Source organism: Felis catus, chromosome B4 (genome assembly GCF_018350175.1).
Source record: "Felis catus isolate Fca126 chromosome B4, F.catus_Fca126_mat1.0, whole genome shotgun sequence".
NCBI classification, from domain to species: Eukaryota; Metazoa; Chordata; class Mammalia; order Carnivora; family Felidae; genus Felis; species Felis catus.
Window position 1 is genome coordinate 14,505,729 of NC_058374.1, and position 19,073 is coordinate 14,524,801.

The 19,073-nt window shown below is 47.6% G+C and overlaps 1 protein-coding gene across 2 annotated transcripts in view; it reads right to left on the minus strand.

The window, feature by feature from the left end:
- FAM171A1 (family with sequence similarity 171 member A1) overlaps positions 1 to 19,073 on the minus strand; it is a 135,665-nt gene that overhangs the window by 47,845 nt on the left and 68,747 nt on the right. For both annotated transcript variants that reach the window (XM_023256398.2, XM_023256397.2), the window contains exons 2-3: positions 15,919 to 16,146; positions 6,243 to 6,335 (exon numbers count right to left, since the gene is read on the minus strand). In XM_023256398.2, the coding sequence (XP_023112166.1) occupies positions 6,243 to 6,335; positions 15,919 to 16,146 (321 nt within the window). The remainder of the gene's footprint in view (positions 1 to 6,242; positions 6,336 to 15,918; positions 16,147 to 19,073) is intronic.

Sequence of the window (19,073 nt, forward strand, 5' to 3'; positions counted from 1 at the left end):
GAACACTCTGAAATCACTCAGGGTACGAGGCCCCGGCGTGTTGTAACCCTGTTTGACCCACCGAGCGTAAGAAGGGGAGATGAAGGTCACACACAAGGGGAGGAGGTGACTCCTTACAGACAGCGTGTGACACAGATGCTGAGACCCTTCCAGAGCCCCCTCACAGTCACCAGAAGAGACAATCAGGTCTCGGGGCTGGCAGGGCATAGTGAGGAGTGGAGCAGGCAGTGACAGGTGGTCTGACAGCCACGGTGGGGTAAAGTGTGGCCACAGCAACAGACCCTGTGGGCTTCAGAGTGAGCCCTTATCACAAACACCTTGCTGAGGGTAGAGTGGCTCCCAGGGAGAGAGGGGCCGAGAAGGGGTCACATGTGTGGTGCATGGGTGTCAAAGGTGCCTGGGCAGGACAAGAGAAGTCCACAATGAGAACTGTAGGGTCTGAGAAGTATACATGGGGCATGTATACAGAGCAGGTGCAGAGAGCCTGCTCACGGGAACATGTATCCAGATACTACAATCTTGACCCCTTCTTACCAATACTTCCCTTCCAGGTAACTGCATAGCCACTGAGGCTCAGGGCCAGGGGACTGTCCAGCCCTGAGGCTAAGCATGTGGGAGTTTATTCCAAGTACACAGGGAAAACCACTGAAGAGTGGAAGCAAGGTGACCTGGTCGCTTTAGCAGTGTGAAGACCGGATTATGGGTCGGCAAGGGCGGAAGGAGACAGCCAATTAAAAACCTACCACAGCTCTCCAGGGGGAAATGGAGTCTTGGATTCATGTGGTGGTGACCCAGATGGAGAGAAACACCTGTGCCAGAGAACCAGGCTGTGAGGACAGAGGAGTCAGGGATAGTTCCTAGGGTCTGGCTTGACCATGTTTGTACCATGTACGGAGACAGAAAGTTGGACACACCCATTAAGTCTGAGATGCCTAGTGGACATCCAAGCGGAGATGTCAAATAAGCAGCCAGCTCTGGGTCTCCCTCTCGGCGAGTCTGGGCGGGAGGTGAGAGACTGGGCGTTATCTGTGTCTACACAGCATTAAAGCATGGGCCCATGAGACCTTGTGGGGAGGGTACTGGGAAGGAGAAATGTAGGCCCAGTCACTGGAGTGTCCACAAGTGACCAAGAGGAGAAAGAAAATCAAGGCATGGTGTTATGGAAGATAGGAGAGTCTCCAGAAAGAGCGACCAGAGTCATCCCTGTTGGGTGCCGTGGAGAGTCCAGGTTAAGGCACAGAGAAATGTCCTCAGGCCGGGCCACGCGGGACTTGTAAGAGACTCTGACAAAGCAGTCTGAATGGAGCAACGAGGCAGGAGAGCCACTTGCAGGGTGCTGAACAGGGAAAGAAAGGCGAGGAAGCAGGAAGGAAGGGCGTGCAGATGTCCTTCCGGAAGACAGCAGAGACCCAGGGAGGTGGCCAGAGACAGACACGGTTGTGGAAACATTAGAGATGCACTACTTTAACATCTGCCTACTACCGATGAGGAGAAAATGGTGAGGAAAAACTTCTGGAATCCCTAAGGAAGAGAGGAGATGAGATGCTGAGCACAAACAGAAGGACTCACACGTAAGGGAAGAGGGACAGTCCTTCCAGTGCAATGAGGGACAGTGAGCGGGTCTGTGGGTTTGCTGGGGGCCGGGGGGGGGGGCGGTGAGGGTTCTCAGCTTCTCAGTGAAGCAGGCAGAGATGTGAGGAGAGGAGACAGAGGATGGGAGTGTGAGTGAACACACAGGAAGCCAGCAGGTAGGGAAGAGGGTGTGAAAATCATCTTGGAGACTCACGAAACAAACGACTAAGTGGCCCCAGGACTGATGCCCATTTGAGGTCCGTGGTCGTGAAACGGACGTGCAACCAGTCGGGGCAACCACCGGTGAGGTTTCCTCCAGCCACGTGCAGCTGCGCTGGGGTGGCCACAGGCGGCTCAGGTCAACCGGAGTCAGGAGTTATTCGGTCAAAGATGGCAGAAGGGGAGGGGAGTGGCTCTGCGGGGAGTGTCTGCAAGGAGACGATTCCAACGAAGGGCCATGGTTCGTAGGCTGGGCAGGGAGGCAATCCGTGGGTAAGGACACGGTGAGTCAAGGCTCTGGAGCCCTCAGTGGTGTGCGAACCACTGCCACAGGGTGAGAGGAGGGAGTGCAGGGGCTGAGCTCGGAGGTGGCGCATTTGATTTGCTGGAATGATGAGGCCTAAGGCAGGACTGCAGAAATGGGTGACCGATGTGGGACAGAAAAGCCCTGGGAGTGCAAGAGCAGCTGGGGCACCAGGGGGCATCCTCTAGAGGGAGGCGGGGTAGAGGGGGGCACCCCTGGGGTGGACGAGCAGCTGGGACCGGGGGGCATCCTCCACATGGAGGCTCACATTCCCAAGAAACGATTCTAGGAGCATCGTGAACCTGGGAACTAGGAGCTCGTATCATCAGTCCAGGAGGAAAAGCTGACCCAGACACTGGTGATGAGTGGTCCAGCTGGCCTCCAAGGATCCTCAAGGAAGGAAGGAAGGAGAAGGGAGACAAGTAATGTGAGCACAGCCCCCACCTGAGAAGGCTGCAGGGAAGGCTGTGTCTCAGGGACATTTCAGACCAGGAAGGGGGGCAGTGCTCGGAGAAGAGGTAGAAGGCTGTTCTCTGCAGCCATACTGGTGCCCAGAGGACACAGGGTGAGGGCTGGGGAAGGCGGTGGGGAGTTGGGCTCTATTGGACAAGGTCCCTTTTTGGTCTGTACCCCGCAGCCTGGCTCTTCTCCATTTATTTATTTACCATTTACTTTTATTTTATTTACTTATTTTGAGAGTGAGGGAGCGCAAGCAGGGAGGGGCAGAGAGAGAGAGAGAGAGAGAGAGAGAGACAGAGAGAGAGAAGAGAGAGAGAGAATCACAAGCAGGCTCAGCGCTGTCAGCACAGAGCCCGATGCAGGGCTCAAACTCACAAACTGTGAGATCATGACCTGAGCTGAAATCAAAAGTCGGACGCTTAACCGACTGAGCCACCCAGGTGCCCCTCCTCTCCATCTCTCAAGGCGCACTGGCAGGTCCACACCGCAGAAGCCCAGCAGCCTGGCTACTTGAGAACTTTCTAGCAAAGGGTGTGTTGGTGGACCAACATCTCAGGAAAAGGATGAGCAATTCACCGGAAGCAGAAGAAAAGTGGAACAAAGAATGAGTCAGCTAGTAAGAGAGGAAATGAAGACTAACTCTGAGGAAAAGGTAGGGGAGGGGCCAATTAAGAGAAAGAGCAGGTGATGAAAATTATGGTGGCTGTGGCCTTTAGAACAACGTGTAAAATATGACATGGGTCAGTTGTGTTTTTTTTCTTAGAGTGCAGAGTGTCCAAATATATTTCCTTGAGGAACACCATAATCCATTAGCTACTACCAAAGATCCCTATAAGTTAAACTTTTTTTTTTAAGTGTATTTATTTTGAGAGAGAGCATGAGAGCAGGGGAGGGGCAGAGAGAGGGAGAGAGAATCTCAGGCAGGCTCTGCACTGTTAGAGCAGAGCCTGACACGGGCCTTAAATTCACCAACAGTGAGATCATGACCTGAGCCGAAATCAAGGGTCCGACACTTAACCAACTGAGCCACCCAGGTGCCCCGGTGGCCAGTTTTTTAAATTAAAAAATCGAAACATGCAAGGCTGCGAAAGATAAAAATGGGTCTTTTTTAGATTTATTTAAATCCAAGTGAGTTCTATAGCATAATACTGGTTTTGGGAGTACAATTTAGTGATTCACCACATCACTTACCCAATGCTCATCCCAACAAGTGTCTGCAATGTCCATCACCCATTTAGCCCATCCCCCCACCAACCTCCCCTCCAGCAACCCTCAGTTTGTTCTCTATATTCAAGAGTCTCTTGGGGCGCCTGGGGGCTCAGCTGGTTAAGCATCCGACTTCGGCTCAGGTCATGATCTCACAGTTCGTGAGTTTGAGCCCTGCATCGGGCTCTGTGCTGACAGCGCTGAGCCTGCTTGTGATTCTCTGTGCTGACAGCTCAGAGCCTGGAGCCTGCTTCGGATTCCATCTCTCTCTCTCTCTGCCCCTCCCCGGCTCATGCTCTGTCTCTCTCTCTCTTTCTCAAAAATAAATAAAAATGAAAAAGACTCTCTTATGGTTTGTCTCCCTCTCTGTGAAAAAATGGGTCTTAAGGCATATCTAAAAAGAAAATAATATACGGCTGCCGTGACAGCATTTAATTGCTCTGTGCCAGTCCCCTGCCACATGGGCACACGGCACAGCAACAACAGCCCCGATTAGAAGAAGCAGGGTCCCAACCAGGCTGGGTCTGAGGAAATGCAAAGTGTGTGCCCGTCCTCTGGAAATGCAGAGTGGCAAGGCTTCAGGAAGCCTGGTTCAGGTGCTTCGTAGTTTCCATTTGATATTTGAAGAGCTGAAGTCAGCTCTAAATTATACTCAGAACATCCTAATCAACAGACGTAATCTTGACGTAAATGGGTGATCGCAGCCTGTCTGTACCCAGGACATTAATTACAAGCTTTCACCTCTTGCTGTCATCTTCCACTGGGCTGCATTCTGATAAAGACCAAAATTGTGATAAAGATCATTTCGGTCTTTATCAGAACGTAGTCCAGTCGAAATGAGAGGACACTAACGATTCCTCTCTTAGTGAAGAACATGAGAAGGAAGCATAATCATTCCCTCATTTCGAGAAATCCCCGGTCACTTCCCCCCACCCCCCCCTCCACGTTCACTGCAGCATCATTTACAAGAGCCAAGGTGTGGAAGCAACCTAAGTGTCCATCAATGGATAAATGGATGCAGAAAAGTGATCTACAGTGGAATATTATTCAGTCAGAAAAAAGAAAGAAATTCTGCCATTTGTGACAACATGGTTGAACCTGGAGGGCATTATGCGAAGTGACACAAGCCAGACAGAGAAGCACAGACACTGCATGGTCTCCCTTCTACGTGGAATCTAAAAAAGCCGAACTCATAGAAAGAGAACAGATCGGTGGCTGCCGGAGGCGGGATGTTGGGGGAAAATGGGTGAAGGGTCTCAAGAGGTACAAATTTCCAGTTATAAGATAAATAAGTCCTGGGGAAGTCATGTACCGCATGGTCACTATAGTTAATAACACTGTAGTGTATATTTGAAAGTTGCTGAGAGGGTAGATCTTAAAAGTTCTCGTCACAAGAAAAAAAGATTTGTAGCTACACGTGGTGACGGGTGTTAACTAGGCTTACAGTGTCGATCATTTTGCAATATACACATAATTCGAATTATTATGCTGTATGCCTAAAAGGAATACAGTGTTATATGTTGATTATAACGGCTGCATGCTCACTTCTGCAGGGTCTCCACAGCCACTCAAAAAAAGGAATAAATGGGGTCACCTCATTTGCAAATGGCACCGGAATGTGGTGAGGTAGACAATGATTTGTGTCAAATGGTATTAAAATGAAGTAAACAAAAAAATTAATCCGATGGAACGTTGAGAGCCAGGAAATAGCGCTCTCTAGCCCATGCTTTAGAGAAAGAAACTGACTTTGGCACAAATACGTTTGACATCAGCGTTCTTCCCAATTCTAACCCCACCACCAACTCAGGGAAATCCCTCTCAAGTCTTCCGTACTGGTTTCTCTGCAAGAGAAGTTAGAAGGTATAAGGGCACATTCTGATGCACAACCACATACCAGAGGGGTTAAGACAATGAGGGACAAGACAGAGAAAAAGGCCACTCTTGAAGGCTATGAACACTTCTTCCTTTGTTTTTTAAGGAGGGGGGGGATTTTGTTTTATTGTGTTAAAAAGCACATACTATTTAATTTACCATCTTATCCATTTTTAAGTTTGGGAGTGTGACATACATTATTGTGCAACAGATCTCCAGATCCTTTTCACTGCGCAAGACTGAAACTCTACCTCCTTGAATATTTATGAACCTTTGCTCAGTGACGCTCAGACGGGGTCCTGGGCTCTGAACTCATGAGGTGAATATTCTCAGCTTTGGAGAAGAAAGAGAGATGTGGTATGGACAGAGTGGTGAAGCCCTCTCTTTTCTCTCACCCGGTTGAAGGCTGGCCTTAAAACAAACAGGATCACAGCCAGGGGAGAGTTTAACCGAAATTCAAGTGTGTTTGTGCACTCATAGGACAACATGCATAGTATCCAGCTCTGGGTAAATTTACTGCCATCACCATCTGAAAAAAAGCTGTCTTATAACAGGATTTTAGTGGCTGGCCCAAAAGTTAGTCACTTTTCTTTTTCAATATTCAACATACCTTGGAATCCTGAGACTATTTGGACAACATCTTCATACACCATTAGAGTCGCAGATCGTTCTGGAAGCAGGCCCAGGCTCAGTGAAGAAAATACTGCAGAAATAAAAATGGACATAAGGGAATTCTGACATTTAAATCAAAATGCCCACTCCAATTTTTGGGGACTCTGCATTCTTGCTATTCTGATTTCAAATCAGTCAACAATACGGATTTTTAGTATTGTGACATAATAAGAAATACATACTTGATTTCTGCTCCTGGTTCCTGACACAGAGCTCCTAAATCCCTTATACTTTCCTGTGTGGTAGGAGAATCTTGTGTTCTAATGACGCAAGTCTGGGTGGGCTCCTGGATGGGGGTTGGTCACCAGAAAGACCAAGCTGTAATTAGAAACTTGGAACTTTCAGCCCCACCTCTCCATCCTCTAGGGAGAGGAGAGGGGCTAGATATTAAGTTCATAATCAATCATGCCTACATGATGAAACCTCCGTGAAAATTCCAAAAGTACAGGGTTTGGGGAGTTTCCAAATCAGTGTACGCATCTACGTGCCAGGAGGGTGGCACGGCTCAACTCCACGGGGACAGAAGCTGTCAGCCATGCTCAGGACCCTTCCAGACCTCATCTGTACACCTCTTCATCTGGCAGTTCCTCGGTATCCTTTATGATATCCCTTAGGATAAACTGGCCAATGTAAATAAATGTTTCCCTGAGTTCTGTGAGCCATTATAGCGAATTACTGAACCCGAGAAGGGATTGTAGACACCCCTGATCCATAGCCAGTTGCCAGCAGCACAGGCGACACCATGGGAGTTGTGTCTGAAGCTGGGGGACTGGTGGGGGACAGTCTTTTGGGTCTGAGACCTTAACCTGTAGGGTCTGCACTAGCTCTGGGTAGTTAAGGTTAGAACTGAACTGAATTGTAGGACACCCAGGTGGCGTCCAGAGTCGGAGAACTGGTTGGTTTGAGAAAAAGCCCCATTCATTTGGTGTCAGAGTGTCGTGAGTAGAGAGAAAGGAAACTTTTTTTTTTTCATTTAAGTCTGATTAGCAAGAGGCTTTCCAATTGCCACGGGAATACTGCAATCTCCCATATAAAAACTGCTTATGCTACGATGGTCAACTAGTTTTTATTCACCAGAATTTTTTAGTAAAGATTCTGAATCTCTTCACATATCCATTAAAGTTTATTTATTTATTTTGAGAGGTGGGGAGGGGCAGAGAGAGAGAGAAGGAGAGAGAGAATCCCAAGCAGGTTTGGTGCTGTTAGTGCAGAGCCCGACACGGGGCTTGAACCCACGAACCGCGAGATCATGACCTGAGCTGAAGTCGGACGCTTAACCGACCGAGCCACCCAGGCGCCCCTTCACGTTAGGAGTATATTAAATTACACATTATATGAATGGAAAATATATAAAGTTAGGTATTAACTTTAAAAAAAAGACTTTAAAAATATGTGCTTAGGTTAACATATGCCATGTGGTAGGAGAACATTACTCCCTATTCTGGTAAGTAATAAGATGAGAGAACTTGTGCCATTTTAAAAATTCTTGCTTAAGGACCTGGACTTCTAACTAGAAAATTCACACAGCCTGTAAGTTTCTGGATAGAATATGAATCCAAGAGAAAAAAATAAATGTATTATGGAATAATAATACTCATTAAGGTCACTGAACCCTTAGTAACATGTCAGACATTATTCTAAGGGCTTTAATTTTGGTAATTTATTTAAATCTCAACCCTGTAAAATAGATATTATTTTTCTTAAAAAATTTTTTTATTTAGTGTTTGTTTATTTTTGAGAGAGACACAGCACGGGGAGGGGCAGAGAAAGAGAGAGACACAGAATCCGAAGCAGGCTCCAGATTCCGAGCTGTCAGCACAGAGCCTGACGTGGGGCTCAAACTCACGAACTGCCAGATCATGACTTGAGTTGAAGTCAGATGCTTAACCAACTGAGCCACCCAGGCACCCCTATGAAATAGATATTAACTCGTCCATTTGACAGGTAAGGAAAGCAGGCTTATAGATAAGGAATTAACTTGTGCAAGATCCCACAGCTGGTAAATACTGAACGCAGGACTGGAACTCTGGAGTCTGTCCTCCACTGCTATGCGACACAGACTCAAATTCAGAGACCCCTGCCCTGGACTTTATCCAGTCCAAGTTTAAAGATGAGGAAAGCAAGGTCTAGAGAGGTAAAGTGAGTTTCTGGGAAATTATCAGGGACCAGAAACACCAAGTGCTAAGAATATCCATTATTTAGCACCGCTGGCTCTTAATAGTGCCAGGGGGGACCAGTGAGCTGACCCTGGACATGATCTCTCTTTTTATATACCCTCTACAGTCAACTTATCTAGCTGTCGTTTTATATGAGGTCCAGTGCTGGACACGGACAACAGATCAATGCTCGAGGTAGTCCCTACCTGCAAGGTTCTACATTTGAAGAGAACTGGGACACAGAAGCAGCTGCACGATGAGTGGAAGCTGGCCGGTGCCATGAGCAACAATAAGGATGCACCTGGGAGGGGGGTGCCTGGCGGGGGGGCGCCTGGGTGGCTCAGTCGGTTGGGCAACTGACTTCAGCTCAGGTCATGATCTCGAGCATGGTGAGTTCAAGTCCCATTTGGGGCTCTGTGCTGACAGTTTCAGATCCTCTGTCCCCCCCCCCTCTGCCCCTCCCCCACTGATGCTCTCTCTCAAGAATAAATAAAACATTAAAAAAAAAAAGAATGCATCTTGGTGCTGTGGAAACAATCTGGTGGTTTCTCAAAATATCACACAAAGAGTTACCATATGACCCAGCAATTCCACTCGTAGGTATAGACCCAAGAGAACTGAGAATATATGTTCGCATAAGAACTTCCACATGAACGTTCATGGCAGCATGAGTGATAACAGCCAACAAGTGGAAACACCCCCAAATCCGCCAACCGATGAACAGGATAAATAAATGTGGTCCATCCATATAATGGAACATTATTCATCCATGAAAAGGAAAAATGTACTGATTCACGCTACAACATGGATGGACCATAAAAACATTATGTGAAGTGAAAGATCCCAGACTCGGGGTGCCTGGGTGGCTCAGCTGGTTGAGTGTCCCGACTCTTGATTGTGGCTCAGGTCATGTGCTCACGGTTCAGGGCACCAAGCTCTGTATGGCACTTTGTGCTGATAGTGTGGAGCCTGATTGGGATTCTCTCTCTCCCTCTCTCCACCCCTCCCTTACTTATGCGTGTGCTCTCTCTCTCAAAATAAATAAATAAACGTTTAAAAGAAATAAAGATACCAGACACAAAAGGCTACGTATTGTAGAGATACATTTATCTTCCATGTTCAGAATAGGCCAACCATAGTGACAGAGAGGTCAGTGGTTGCCAGGGCCTGGGCGGAGTGGGTAACAGTGAGTCACCTGTAATGGGTCTGGGCTTTTTTTTCAGGGGTACAGAAAATATTCTGGGATTAGTCAGTGGTGTTGGTTGTATCATCTTGTGAACTGCACACTTCAAAATGGTGAATTTCATGGTATATGAATTATGACTTAAAATTCAAAAACAAAAAAAAGTAAGAAATTAAAGAATTCATCTTACGGGTTCAAAGTTGGGAGAAAAATCCACACCAGGTTGGGGGATGGGAGACCAGGGAACGCGTGTGAGCCAAGACTAAAGTGGGGAGTCCTAATTTGGGTAAATCCTCTGCAACCACTTCAAAGGTACACTTGACCTTCTTTAACAATGACCCCTTCGGCCAATGGCACTGGGTACCTAATGGCCCAGAAGAAAGGGTCATTGCCGTGATGCTGCCTGCATGGGCCACCCTGTCCCATTGGCGAGTTCACGCACATCCTGAGGGGTATGTCCTGGGCCCTGCGGTCTCTCAAGATGTGCGTGACCATTGTGGGGTGTTCTGTAAACACTTCTAACCTGAAACATTTGGTGCTTCCATACATAAGGCATCTGCTCCAGCAACCTTTCTCAAACCTTATTTTCTGGAGGACAGAAAAACGGTCCCTTGTAGCTGAGTGTGCTGCGTGGCAAGAGGGACACCACAGGGGCCTCCTGGAGCAGGAAGGAAGGGACTGCCCACCTCAAATCGACCGAGTGCCCCGGAGGGTAGGAGGTGGCAGAACGACTCTTGGACCCCCGTCATAGAAGAGATGCCGAGTGATGTCTGGGGGTTCTTATCACACCAGGTAGATGTTTGGTTTTTGGTAAGTAGAGAGAGAGGAACATGTAACTCTACCTGGGAGAGTCAGGAAGACTTCATGGAGCAGAAAACAGCCAGGAAGACATAAGACGAGGTTGCCAAGAAAACATCAGTAAAGGAATAACAGTGTGGACAAACACAGAGCGGGCAAAATGTCAGATTCAAAAGGAGTCACAAGGAGAGTTGACAAACTGCCTAGGTGTCTAGACCATGAGATGTGTAAGGGAGACGCAGCTAGGGGAGGAGGGTCTAAACTTTATCCCGAGGACAGCAAATTGACACAATTCTACATATGCATGTATGTAAATATATATATGTAATGTATACATATATATGTATATATACACACACATATACATATCTGCATGTACAAATTTTTAAGACACGAATGCTCGGTAACATAGAGGGTCATTTGAGGGGGCAAATGAACTGGGTCTGAGGTCTGGTGAAGCAACGGCTATGGAGATGGAAATAATTCAGATGTGGGCTTACAGTCTTTAGTTGATGGTCTCATTTTATACAGGTGAATTTGTTTCACCTGCTTGCCAAGGTAAAGGGTGCTCTCCTTATGCTGGGCTTCCCCCTCCAATCTACACCTCCTTCCTTGAAAGCACAAAACCAACACATTCTCCAGGAACCATTGTCAACGATGAAAAAAGAAATCCATTCCAAAATCTCTCAAGGGTGCACATGCAAACAAAACCAGGAGGCTTCCTACTTTTCTCTATTCCTTGTCCAGTTATCTGCAATATCGACAGTGTTATCTTTTTACATTAAAAAAACATTTATTTATTTACTATTTTAGAGAGAGAGAGAGCACACACACACAGGGGAGAAGGGCAGAGGCGGGGAGAGAGAGAGAATCTCAAGCAGGCTCCATGCTCAGTGCAGAGCCTGATGCAGGCCTTGATCCCACAGCCCTGGGATCATGACCTAAGCTGAAATCAAGAGTCGGATACTCGGGGCGCCTGGGTGGTGCAGTCGGTTAAGCGTCCGACTTCAGCCAGGTCACGATCTCGCGGTCCGGGAGTTCGAGCCCCACGTCAGGCTCTGGGCTGATGGCTCGGAGCCTGGAGCCTGTTTCCGATTCTGTGTCTTCCTCTCTCTCTGCCCCTCCCCCGTTCATGCTCTGTCTCTCTCTGTCCCAAAAATAAACGTTGAAAAAAAAAAATTTTAAAGAGTCGGATACTCAACGGACTGAGCCACCCAGGTACCCTCAACAGTGCTCTCTTGACCTCCAAAAGCATGCATGACAACAAAAGTTTACTCTGCTCTCACAATGGACAAGTCCAAGGTTTGGTCAGCTTTTCTGTCAGATTCTAGTTAAGAGTATCTTTATTATGTTAATGAGGCAAACAGAGAAAATAATCAAAGACATGGTGGGTCCTTGAAAATTATTTAGTCTAATTAATATAGTTCTAGAAATAAGGAACGTGGGCCCAGAAAGCCATTGACGGGCCCCCAAAGCCATGATGGGCTCCCACATGTGAGGCAGCTGGGGGTGGGTGGGGCAGGAACCCCGGTGTCATGCCTAGTTCCCATCTCTTCCAATTAAACCTCATAATTCCCATTATTTCACTCATGTAAGAATATGGAGATTATGGAAATCGTTGCTTTTTCTCCAAGAATCATATTAACAAAGTCAAAACAAATGCAATTAAAGTCTGATCATGTTAACAAAGTCAAAACAAATGTAATTAACGTACATTGAATGTTCATTATTTGTGGATTTGGGGTTTGCGAATGTGCCTACTTGATAAAATTCATTTGTGACCCCCCAAATCAATCCTCATGATGCTTTCTTTTTAATTTTTTTTAAACTTTTTAATGTTTGTTTATTTTTGAGAGAGAAAGAGAGAGAACTTGAGCAGGGGAGAGGCAGAGAGAGAGGGGGACAGAGGATTCCAAGCGGGCTCTGTGCTGACAGCAGACAGCCCGACGTGGGGCTCGAACTCACAAACCACGAGATCACGACCTGAGCCAAAGTCGGAGGCTTAACTGACTGAGCCACCCAGGCGCCCTCATGATGCTTTCTCTGTGCAAGTACAGAGGGGTCAAAAATTTGAGTCTTGGATGCACACATTCTCAGCTGAGGTCGGACAAGGCTTTTTCCTTTCAGCTCTCATACTGTAAGCATTCTCTGGTGATCTATTTAGTGCCAAGTTTTTCACATTCCTGTGCTTCTTTTCAGGATTTTGCTGTTTAAAACGGCCCCCAGGCACAGCGCTGACGTGCTGTCTAGTGTTCCTAACTGTAGGAAGGCTGGGAGGTGCTCATGGGAAAAATATATGTTAGATAAGCTTTGTTCAAGCATGAGTTATGGAGCTGTTGGCCAGGAGTTCCATGTTTATGAACCAACAGTACATATTAAATAACGGGTCTTTAAACACCCCCGAACGCACATAAACCAAGGTGATATATTGCTCGGCTGATGAAAATGTTATGACAGGAGGCTCACAGGACCCTAACCCTGAATTTTCCCTAGAGGGAATGGCTCAGTATCGACTAACCCAGTGCCCGTGTGACTTTACAGAACAAACTGCTGTTACTCTGTGCAGCTCCTCTCCCAGCAAAGGTTGAGCTGTGGTGTCTGGATACCATTTAACCTTCCCTTGTTTCCAGTGATTTCTCAGTGTGAAAAATGGAGGTGGTCAAACACTTTCTTCATATATTATCCAGTAAAGACCATCTTCCTATTTGGGGGGCTTTCTCTGGGTTCTGTCCCAGGCCTGCTCCCCATGTTTCGGGGAGGTCACGGTTCCCACCTCCATGATGCTAGTGACCCCCAAACCACACCTCTACCTCCAAACCCCTTGAACGCCCTCAAATCATTTCAAACTAAAGGCTGAATACCCTGTGTCCAAGAGGCAGCCAAAATCCAATCTCCCCTGCACTGAACTCATCAACTATGACCCCAACATTCATTCCTTCCCTCCCATCTCCCCCACCCCCACCATCACCTGCATCTACCTCTGCCTGAGCCCCAAGCCAGGGGAGAGCCCCAAGCACAGGGGAGTGGGGAAGAAGAAGGGAGCTTCTTTGAACTTACTACATCAATTGAGTCAACTTTAAGAAAGCACGGAGTGGTGCGTTTCTCAACCCCATTGCCCATCTGTTCTATCTGTTCCGTCACCAGCTAGAAATGCGAGATCCAACTTACAATTCTGTTTTGTCCTTTCCCTTAACTCTCTCCCATCTGTTCTCGGAGGCTTTCTGCATTTTGCCTGCTAAATATTTCTTTAAAGGTTTATCCCCTTTTCTCTAAGATTTTTCCAAATGATCTATCTCCTCAGTTGTATCTATATCAAATCTGCTTTCCGTAGCTCACAAAGAAGTGGTCTCGACTTTAGTGAACGCTTTTATCTGTAAGTATCTGGGGGTGGGGAGTTACTTGTTAAAATGCAGACTTTTGGATCAATGTCCCCAGACTGAATGGGTGAGTCCTGGAACCTGTGTGTTTTTTACAGCACCTTCTGATATTAATATCTCTTCACCCTCCAGACTCAGCTTCCCTCCCGCCCCCTCCAGGAAGTCTTCATTCCCTCACCTAGGATGACCAGTCCTCCCCCAGGATGCCCTACACACATATACACACAAACATCTCCTTAGATGGGAATGGCTTCTGTGGCTGACTACATAACTCTCAAACTAAGTTATAAACTCCGTAGGGGCAAGTTCTGTGTCTTTAGATCTATATCCTCAGTGGCCAGGGGAGTTCCATGGCACATAGTAGGTACTTAATAAATGTAAACTCAACTACAGAGAACTTTGTGTATGAGGGCAGATGCCAGGGCTGTATGAGATGTGTCCCCAGAGGCAATGGGGACCCTGATGGAGTGTGTGTCCAGTGGTGTGGTGGCACAGAGATGAGCACTGACATTGGTATTTTGCCAGTCACTGTGCTATTTATTGAGCCTCTACTGTGTTTGAGGCACTGTAAGGTAGTTTACATATGTTAGCTGCTTTTTAAAAAAATGTTTATTTTTGAGATAGAGAGCGCCGGTGGGGGTGGGGCAGAGAGAGAGGGAGACAGAGGATCTGAAGCATCCGCGATGGCAGCAGCGAGCCCGAAGCAGGGCTCGAACTCATGAACCGTGAGATCATGACCCGAGCCGAAGCTGGACGCTCAGCTGACTGAGCCACCCAGGAGCCCCTTGTTTTGTGCAACTCCTTGAAGCTCCCCTCTACTTGCTGGATGAATGCTGCCTGACTGATGAATCACTTAATAAAGCCAAACAGACCTTCAAGTTTACTTGGCTGACTTTTGTTTTTTAACAACTGTTTTCCCTGAGTTCTGTGAGCCACTCCAGCCAATCAGTCAAACCCGAGGAGGGGATGGGGAACCTCTGATCTACAGGTCAGAAGCACAGGTGACATCTTGGGACTTATGACTGGCATCTGAAGTGGGACAGTCACGTGGGACTGAGCCCTTAACCTGTGGGATCTGATGCTGTCTCCAGGTAGACAGAGTCAGAACTGAGTTCAACCGTAGGACGCCCAGTGGACGTCTGAGAATCTGAGAACTGCTTGATGTATGGAAAATCTGCCACACGGCTGGTGATCAGAAGTGCTGGACGTGAGCGAGAGCATTGAGGAAACACAGAGGAGTGTGTTTTCCCTTAGCAGGTGAGAAGGAGGAAAAGAGAAAGATCACCCCCTGCCTCTTTGGCCAGCGTGGCTCTTGGGCCCCTTGAAGCTCCCTTCCAGAACACTGCCCCAGTGTCATCCTGTCAGTTATCATCAACAAGGTACACAACAGGACGCTGGGGAAATGCGGAGAAACTCTACGGTTTTTGATTCCATTGTGTGTGTAAATTGAGTGAGAACTCCCACCTCCTTCATACAGGACCCTACTTTTCCTTCCCATCAGAGGACCAAAAAGTAAAGCAGAGACTAAACCCCTATTTTCTTTCTTTCTTTTTTTATTTTTGGCAGTAGAGGGCAATCATTTTCTTTCTTTCTTTCTTTCTTTCTTTCTTTCTTTCTTTCTTTCTTTCTTTCTTTCTTTCTTTCTTTCCTTCCTTCCTTCCTTCCTTCCTTCCTTCCTTCCTTCCTTCCTTCCTCCTTTTTCTCTTCCCTTCCTTCCTTCCTTCCTTCCTTCCTTCCTTCCTTCCTTCCTCTTTCTTTCTTTCTTTCTTTCTTTCTTTCTTTCTTTCTTTCTTTCTTTCTAATATAATTTATTGTCAAGTTGGCTAATATACAGTGCGTAAAGTGTGCTCTTGGTTTTTGGGGTAGATTCCCGTGGTTTATCGCTTACGTACAACACCCAGTGCTCATCCCAACAAGTGCCCCCTCAGTGCCCATCACCCATCTTCCCCTCTCCCCCACTCCCCCATCAACCCTCAGTTTGTTCTCTGTATTTAAGAGTCTCTGATGTCAACCCCTATTTTCAAAATGGCTTGTGTGCCTGACTCCTGCATGAGCCCGGACCACAAGTTCTGCTTCGCAGAAAGGCCGGGACAACCTTACCAGGTAATCGGATTGGCTTCCACGGGGCAGAGTTTGGCACATAGGCATGCTTCGTGGCGGTGACGATCAGCTGACTGCCCAGCTTATACTGGAACTTGATGAAAGCGACGCCATCCGTGCCCGAGGTGCCAGAGGCAATGGAGACCTGGTTGGTGAAAATCTCGATGAGCGCATCTGGGACGGGCTGGTGGGTGCTGGCATCACTGACGTGGACTTTCAGTGTAACCTCTGGAATAAGGAAAAGGCAACAAAGAACAACTGCTATTTACCTGGGCCACCTCGACAACGATCCTGCCCTCGCTGGGGAGCGTGGAAGGTGGACTGCACTTGGAAAATCTAGATCGACATCCACAATATGAGTCCTTGTAACCAGGGAACACTTTCTTGGTAGAGATCCTTTGTTACTTTCCACGATTTCCTCCCTCCCTGCCCCGCCAATGCAAGTCACAGACTGCCTTCCTCTTTGCTCCTCCCTGCTCACACCAACAAATCACTGAGAGAAAAATCCTATCCCTTTAAGACATTGCGTGACAAACACAATAGTCTTTCTATCCTTCCCAATGTTGCTGGCAAACAGGGCTCAAACAGGGCTGGGGCTGCTACAGAAGGACCCTGAGGTCTGAAAGAGCTGCACCCAGAGTCTTCAACAATCCTGCTGAACGTGGACGGGAGCCACCCAGGATCGCTGTGCTGGCGGGCAAGAAGACTAGACGGAAAAGCACTCCAAAGTGTCTTAAACAGGAGGGCCTGAAGAATGGGAAAGGAGAAACTTACAAGCAGAAAAAAATAAGAAGTAAACATTTGAAAAGATAGAGGAACTTGAGTTAGCAATACTGGCAAACCCAGATCATGAACGAGGGGGGGGGGGTATCCAGATCCAGACTCCCGTTAAAAACCTAAAATGGAATGATTTTCATTCATTCATGCAAGAGAGGTTTGTCGAGTCGCGACTCTGTGCCTAGCACTGTGAGTATTCGTGCAAGTCACAGTGGTGAAGAAAAGTGAGTAGACAGGCAAGTGCTATGATGTGTGGTGCAGGCACGAAGGGGGGCACTGCTGGAACAGCATGTGCAAAGGCTCAGAGGCAAGATAAAAACCATGCTTTCTGCAGAAACACGAATAGGTTCTGCAAGATGACAGACAGCGTGAGGGGCATGAGGCCCAGTAAGAGATAAGTTTGGAGAGGCGAGTAGGGGCCAGACCACTCAGGGCTTCAGAAGGGACGTAAAAGGCTCACTCTTGACCCCAAGGGCAATGAGAAGTTACAAAGGTTTTTAAACAGGGGAGCGGGAATTAAATTTGGTTTAGAAACATCAGGCTCTAGGTAAACGATGCACCGGGGAAGAGGCAGGACTGGAGACGGAGCGTGCAGTTAAGGGGCCTCTGTAATAACCCAGGAGGAGATGAGGTGGGCCGCATCGATTACAAGACACCAGCACAGTACTCCAGAACGATCAGAGGTGAATCCTGCTCCAGGGAACCCTTTATGCCTGGGTGTGTAAGGAGTGGCTGGTGCTCGGTGACATAAGTCCACTGACACACACACAGCCCCTCCCTGCCACACATTTTGAGCTGCCTCAGCCTGAAAGCCCTATCGAAGCCTTGGGATAAAGAGGTGGGGGCAAGGACGAGCAAGGACTCTCCGGGTGTGCAGGGAGGCTCATGTGTGCAGGACCACGGCAGTCGGGCTCAGTGGCCTGCCGGACGCCGAGGGGGAGGGAGTCGCTTCTGAGCTGGCCCTGTGTGGGAACTGCCCCCGGGGCATACACTCCAGAGCTCCACTGCAATTTCCCGTGCCAGGTTAGAATCTCAGCTCCACCCGGTTCTGGCCACGAGACCCTGGGCAAGGTACTTATCCTCACCAGGTCTGTTTCTTCCTCTGTAAAGCGGAGGTGACAGCGACACATATGTCAACACAGAGGTGGAAGCATTCAGCGTGACACCGGACGGAGCAAGTGTAAACACAGCAGTTACCATTACGTTATTCCCATCACTGTGCTTGAAAGCACTCGGTCACAGTGTCCAGTGGGGGCCGGGCCGGGGCACAGAGAAGGGAGCTGGAGGGGAGAAAGGGATAAAACAAAGTGCAGGGCTGAGGCATCCCTCTCAGGGGGTGGTAACTTTACACCCAAAGCCCTACCTCCGCTGTGGCAACCAAACTGAGAAGAACGTCTTTTGGTTCAAGGACCTCTGCCTTGGTAGTTTGCCAAACAATCTTATGATACCAAAGGGACCTTCTGAATTCAGTTAATCACCATTTTTTTTCACGGAATAACTTAACATATTTCTTGACTAGATGACCACAAAGAACAGCTAGAGAATACTGGGCCTACATATTAGAGATCTCTCAAGGGGTGCCTGGGTGGCTCAGTCAGCTAAGCGTCCACCTTCAGCTCAGGTCACGATCTCACGGTTCCTGAGATCGAGCCCCGAATCGGGCTCTGTGCTGATAGCTCAGAGCCTGGAGCCTGCTTCGGATTCTGTCTCTTTCTCTTCCTCTCTGCTCCTCCTCCGTTCGTGTTCTGTCTCTCCCTCAAACATAAACATTAAAAAAAGTAATCTCTCGAAACCTAGTAGACAGGAAAAGATAAATGCTACAGAAGCTGAACTTGGCTACTTGATCCAGGGAGAGAACTAATGTCCAAAGAGGGATAAAATCAACATCATGGAAAACCAGGATAGGACATCGCAAAATATGCTGAGTTAATCCCCTCCAATCTTACCAGTTATCTGAATGCAGGATGTTCGGGATGTATGACACACACGTGTTTTCTTATTTAACTCAACTCCTTAGGCCCCCAGGTGGCATGCGAAGTTATAATGTAAATTAACTCTGCTTTCATTAATACTCACAGAGCAGAAATCCCCTGGAACAGGGCGAGTGGAAGGGTGGCTTTGTAGGGCGGCAGTGACGATTTCTGGAACTTTATGGTCATGAAACATTTACTAACAATTGGGATTACAAGGTTTCTGCTCTCTCTTCACTGTTGGCTGCTTCGCAAGAGCAGATAAGAGTTGGACAAAGCTAACCAACTCTTGAATCAACAGAGGAGGGAGTTTTACTATAATCGATGTCTTCGATTCTACGATTGGAATTTCTTCCAATTTAGAGAAGCCTACTTTATGTTCTGCAATTATCTACTTTGAAAGAGATC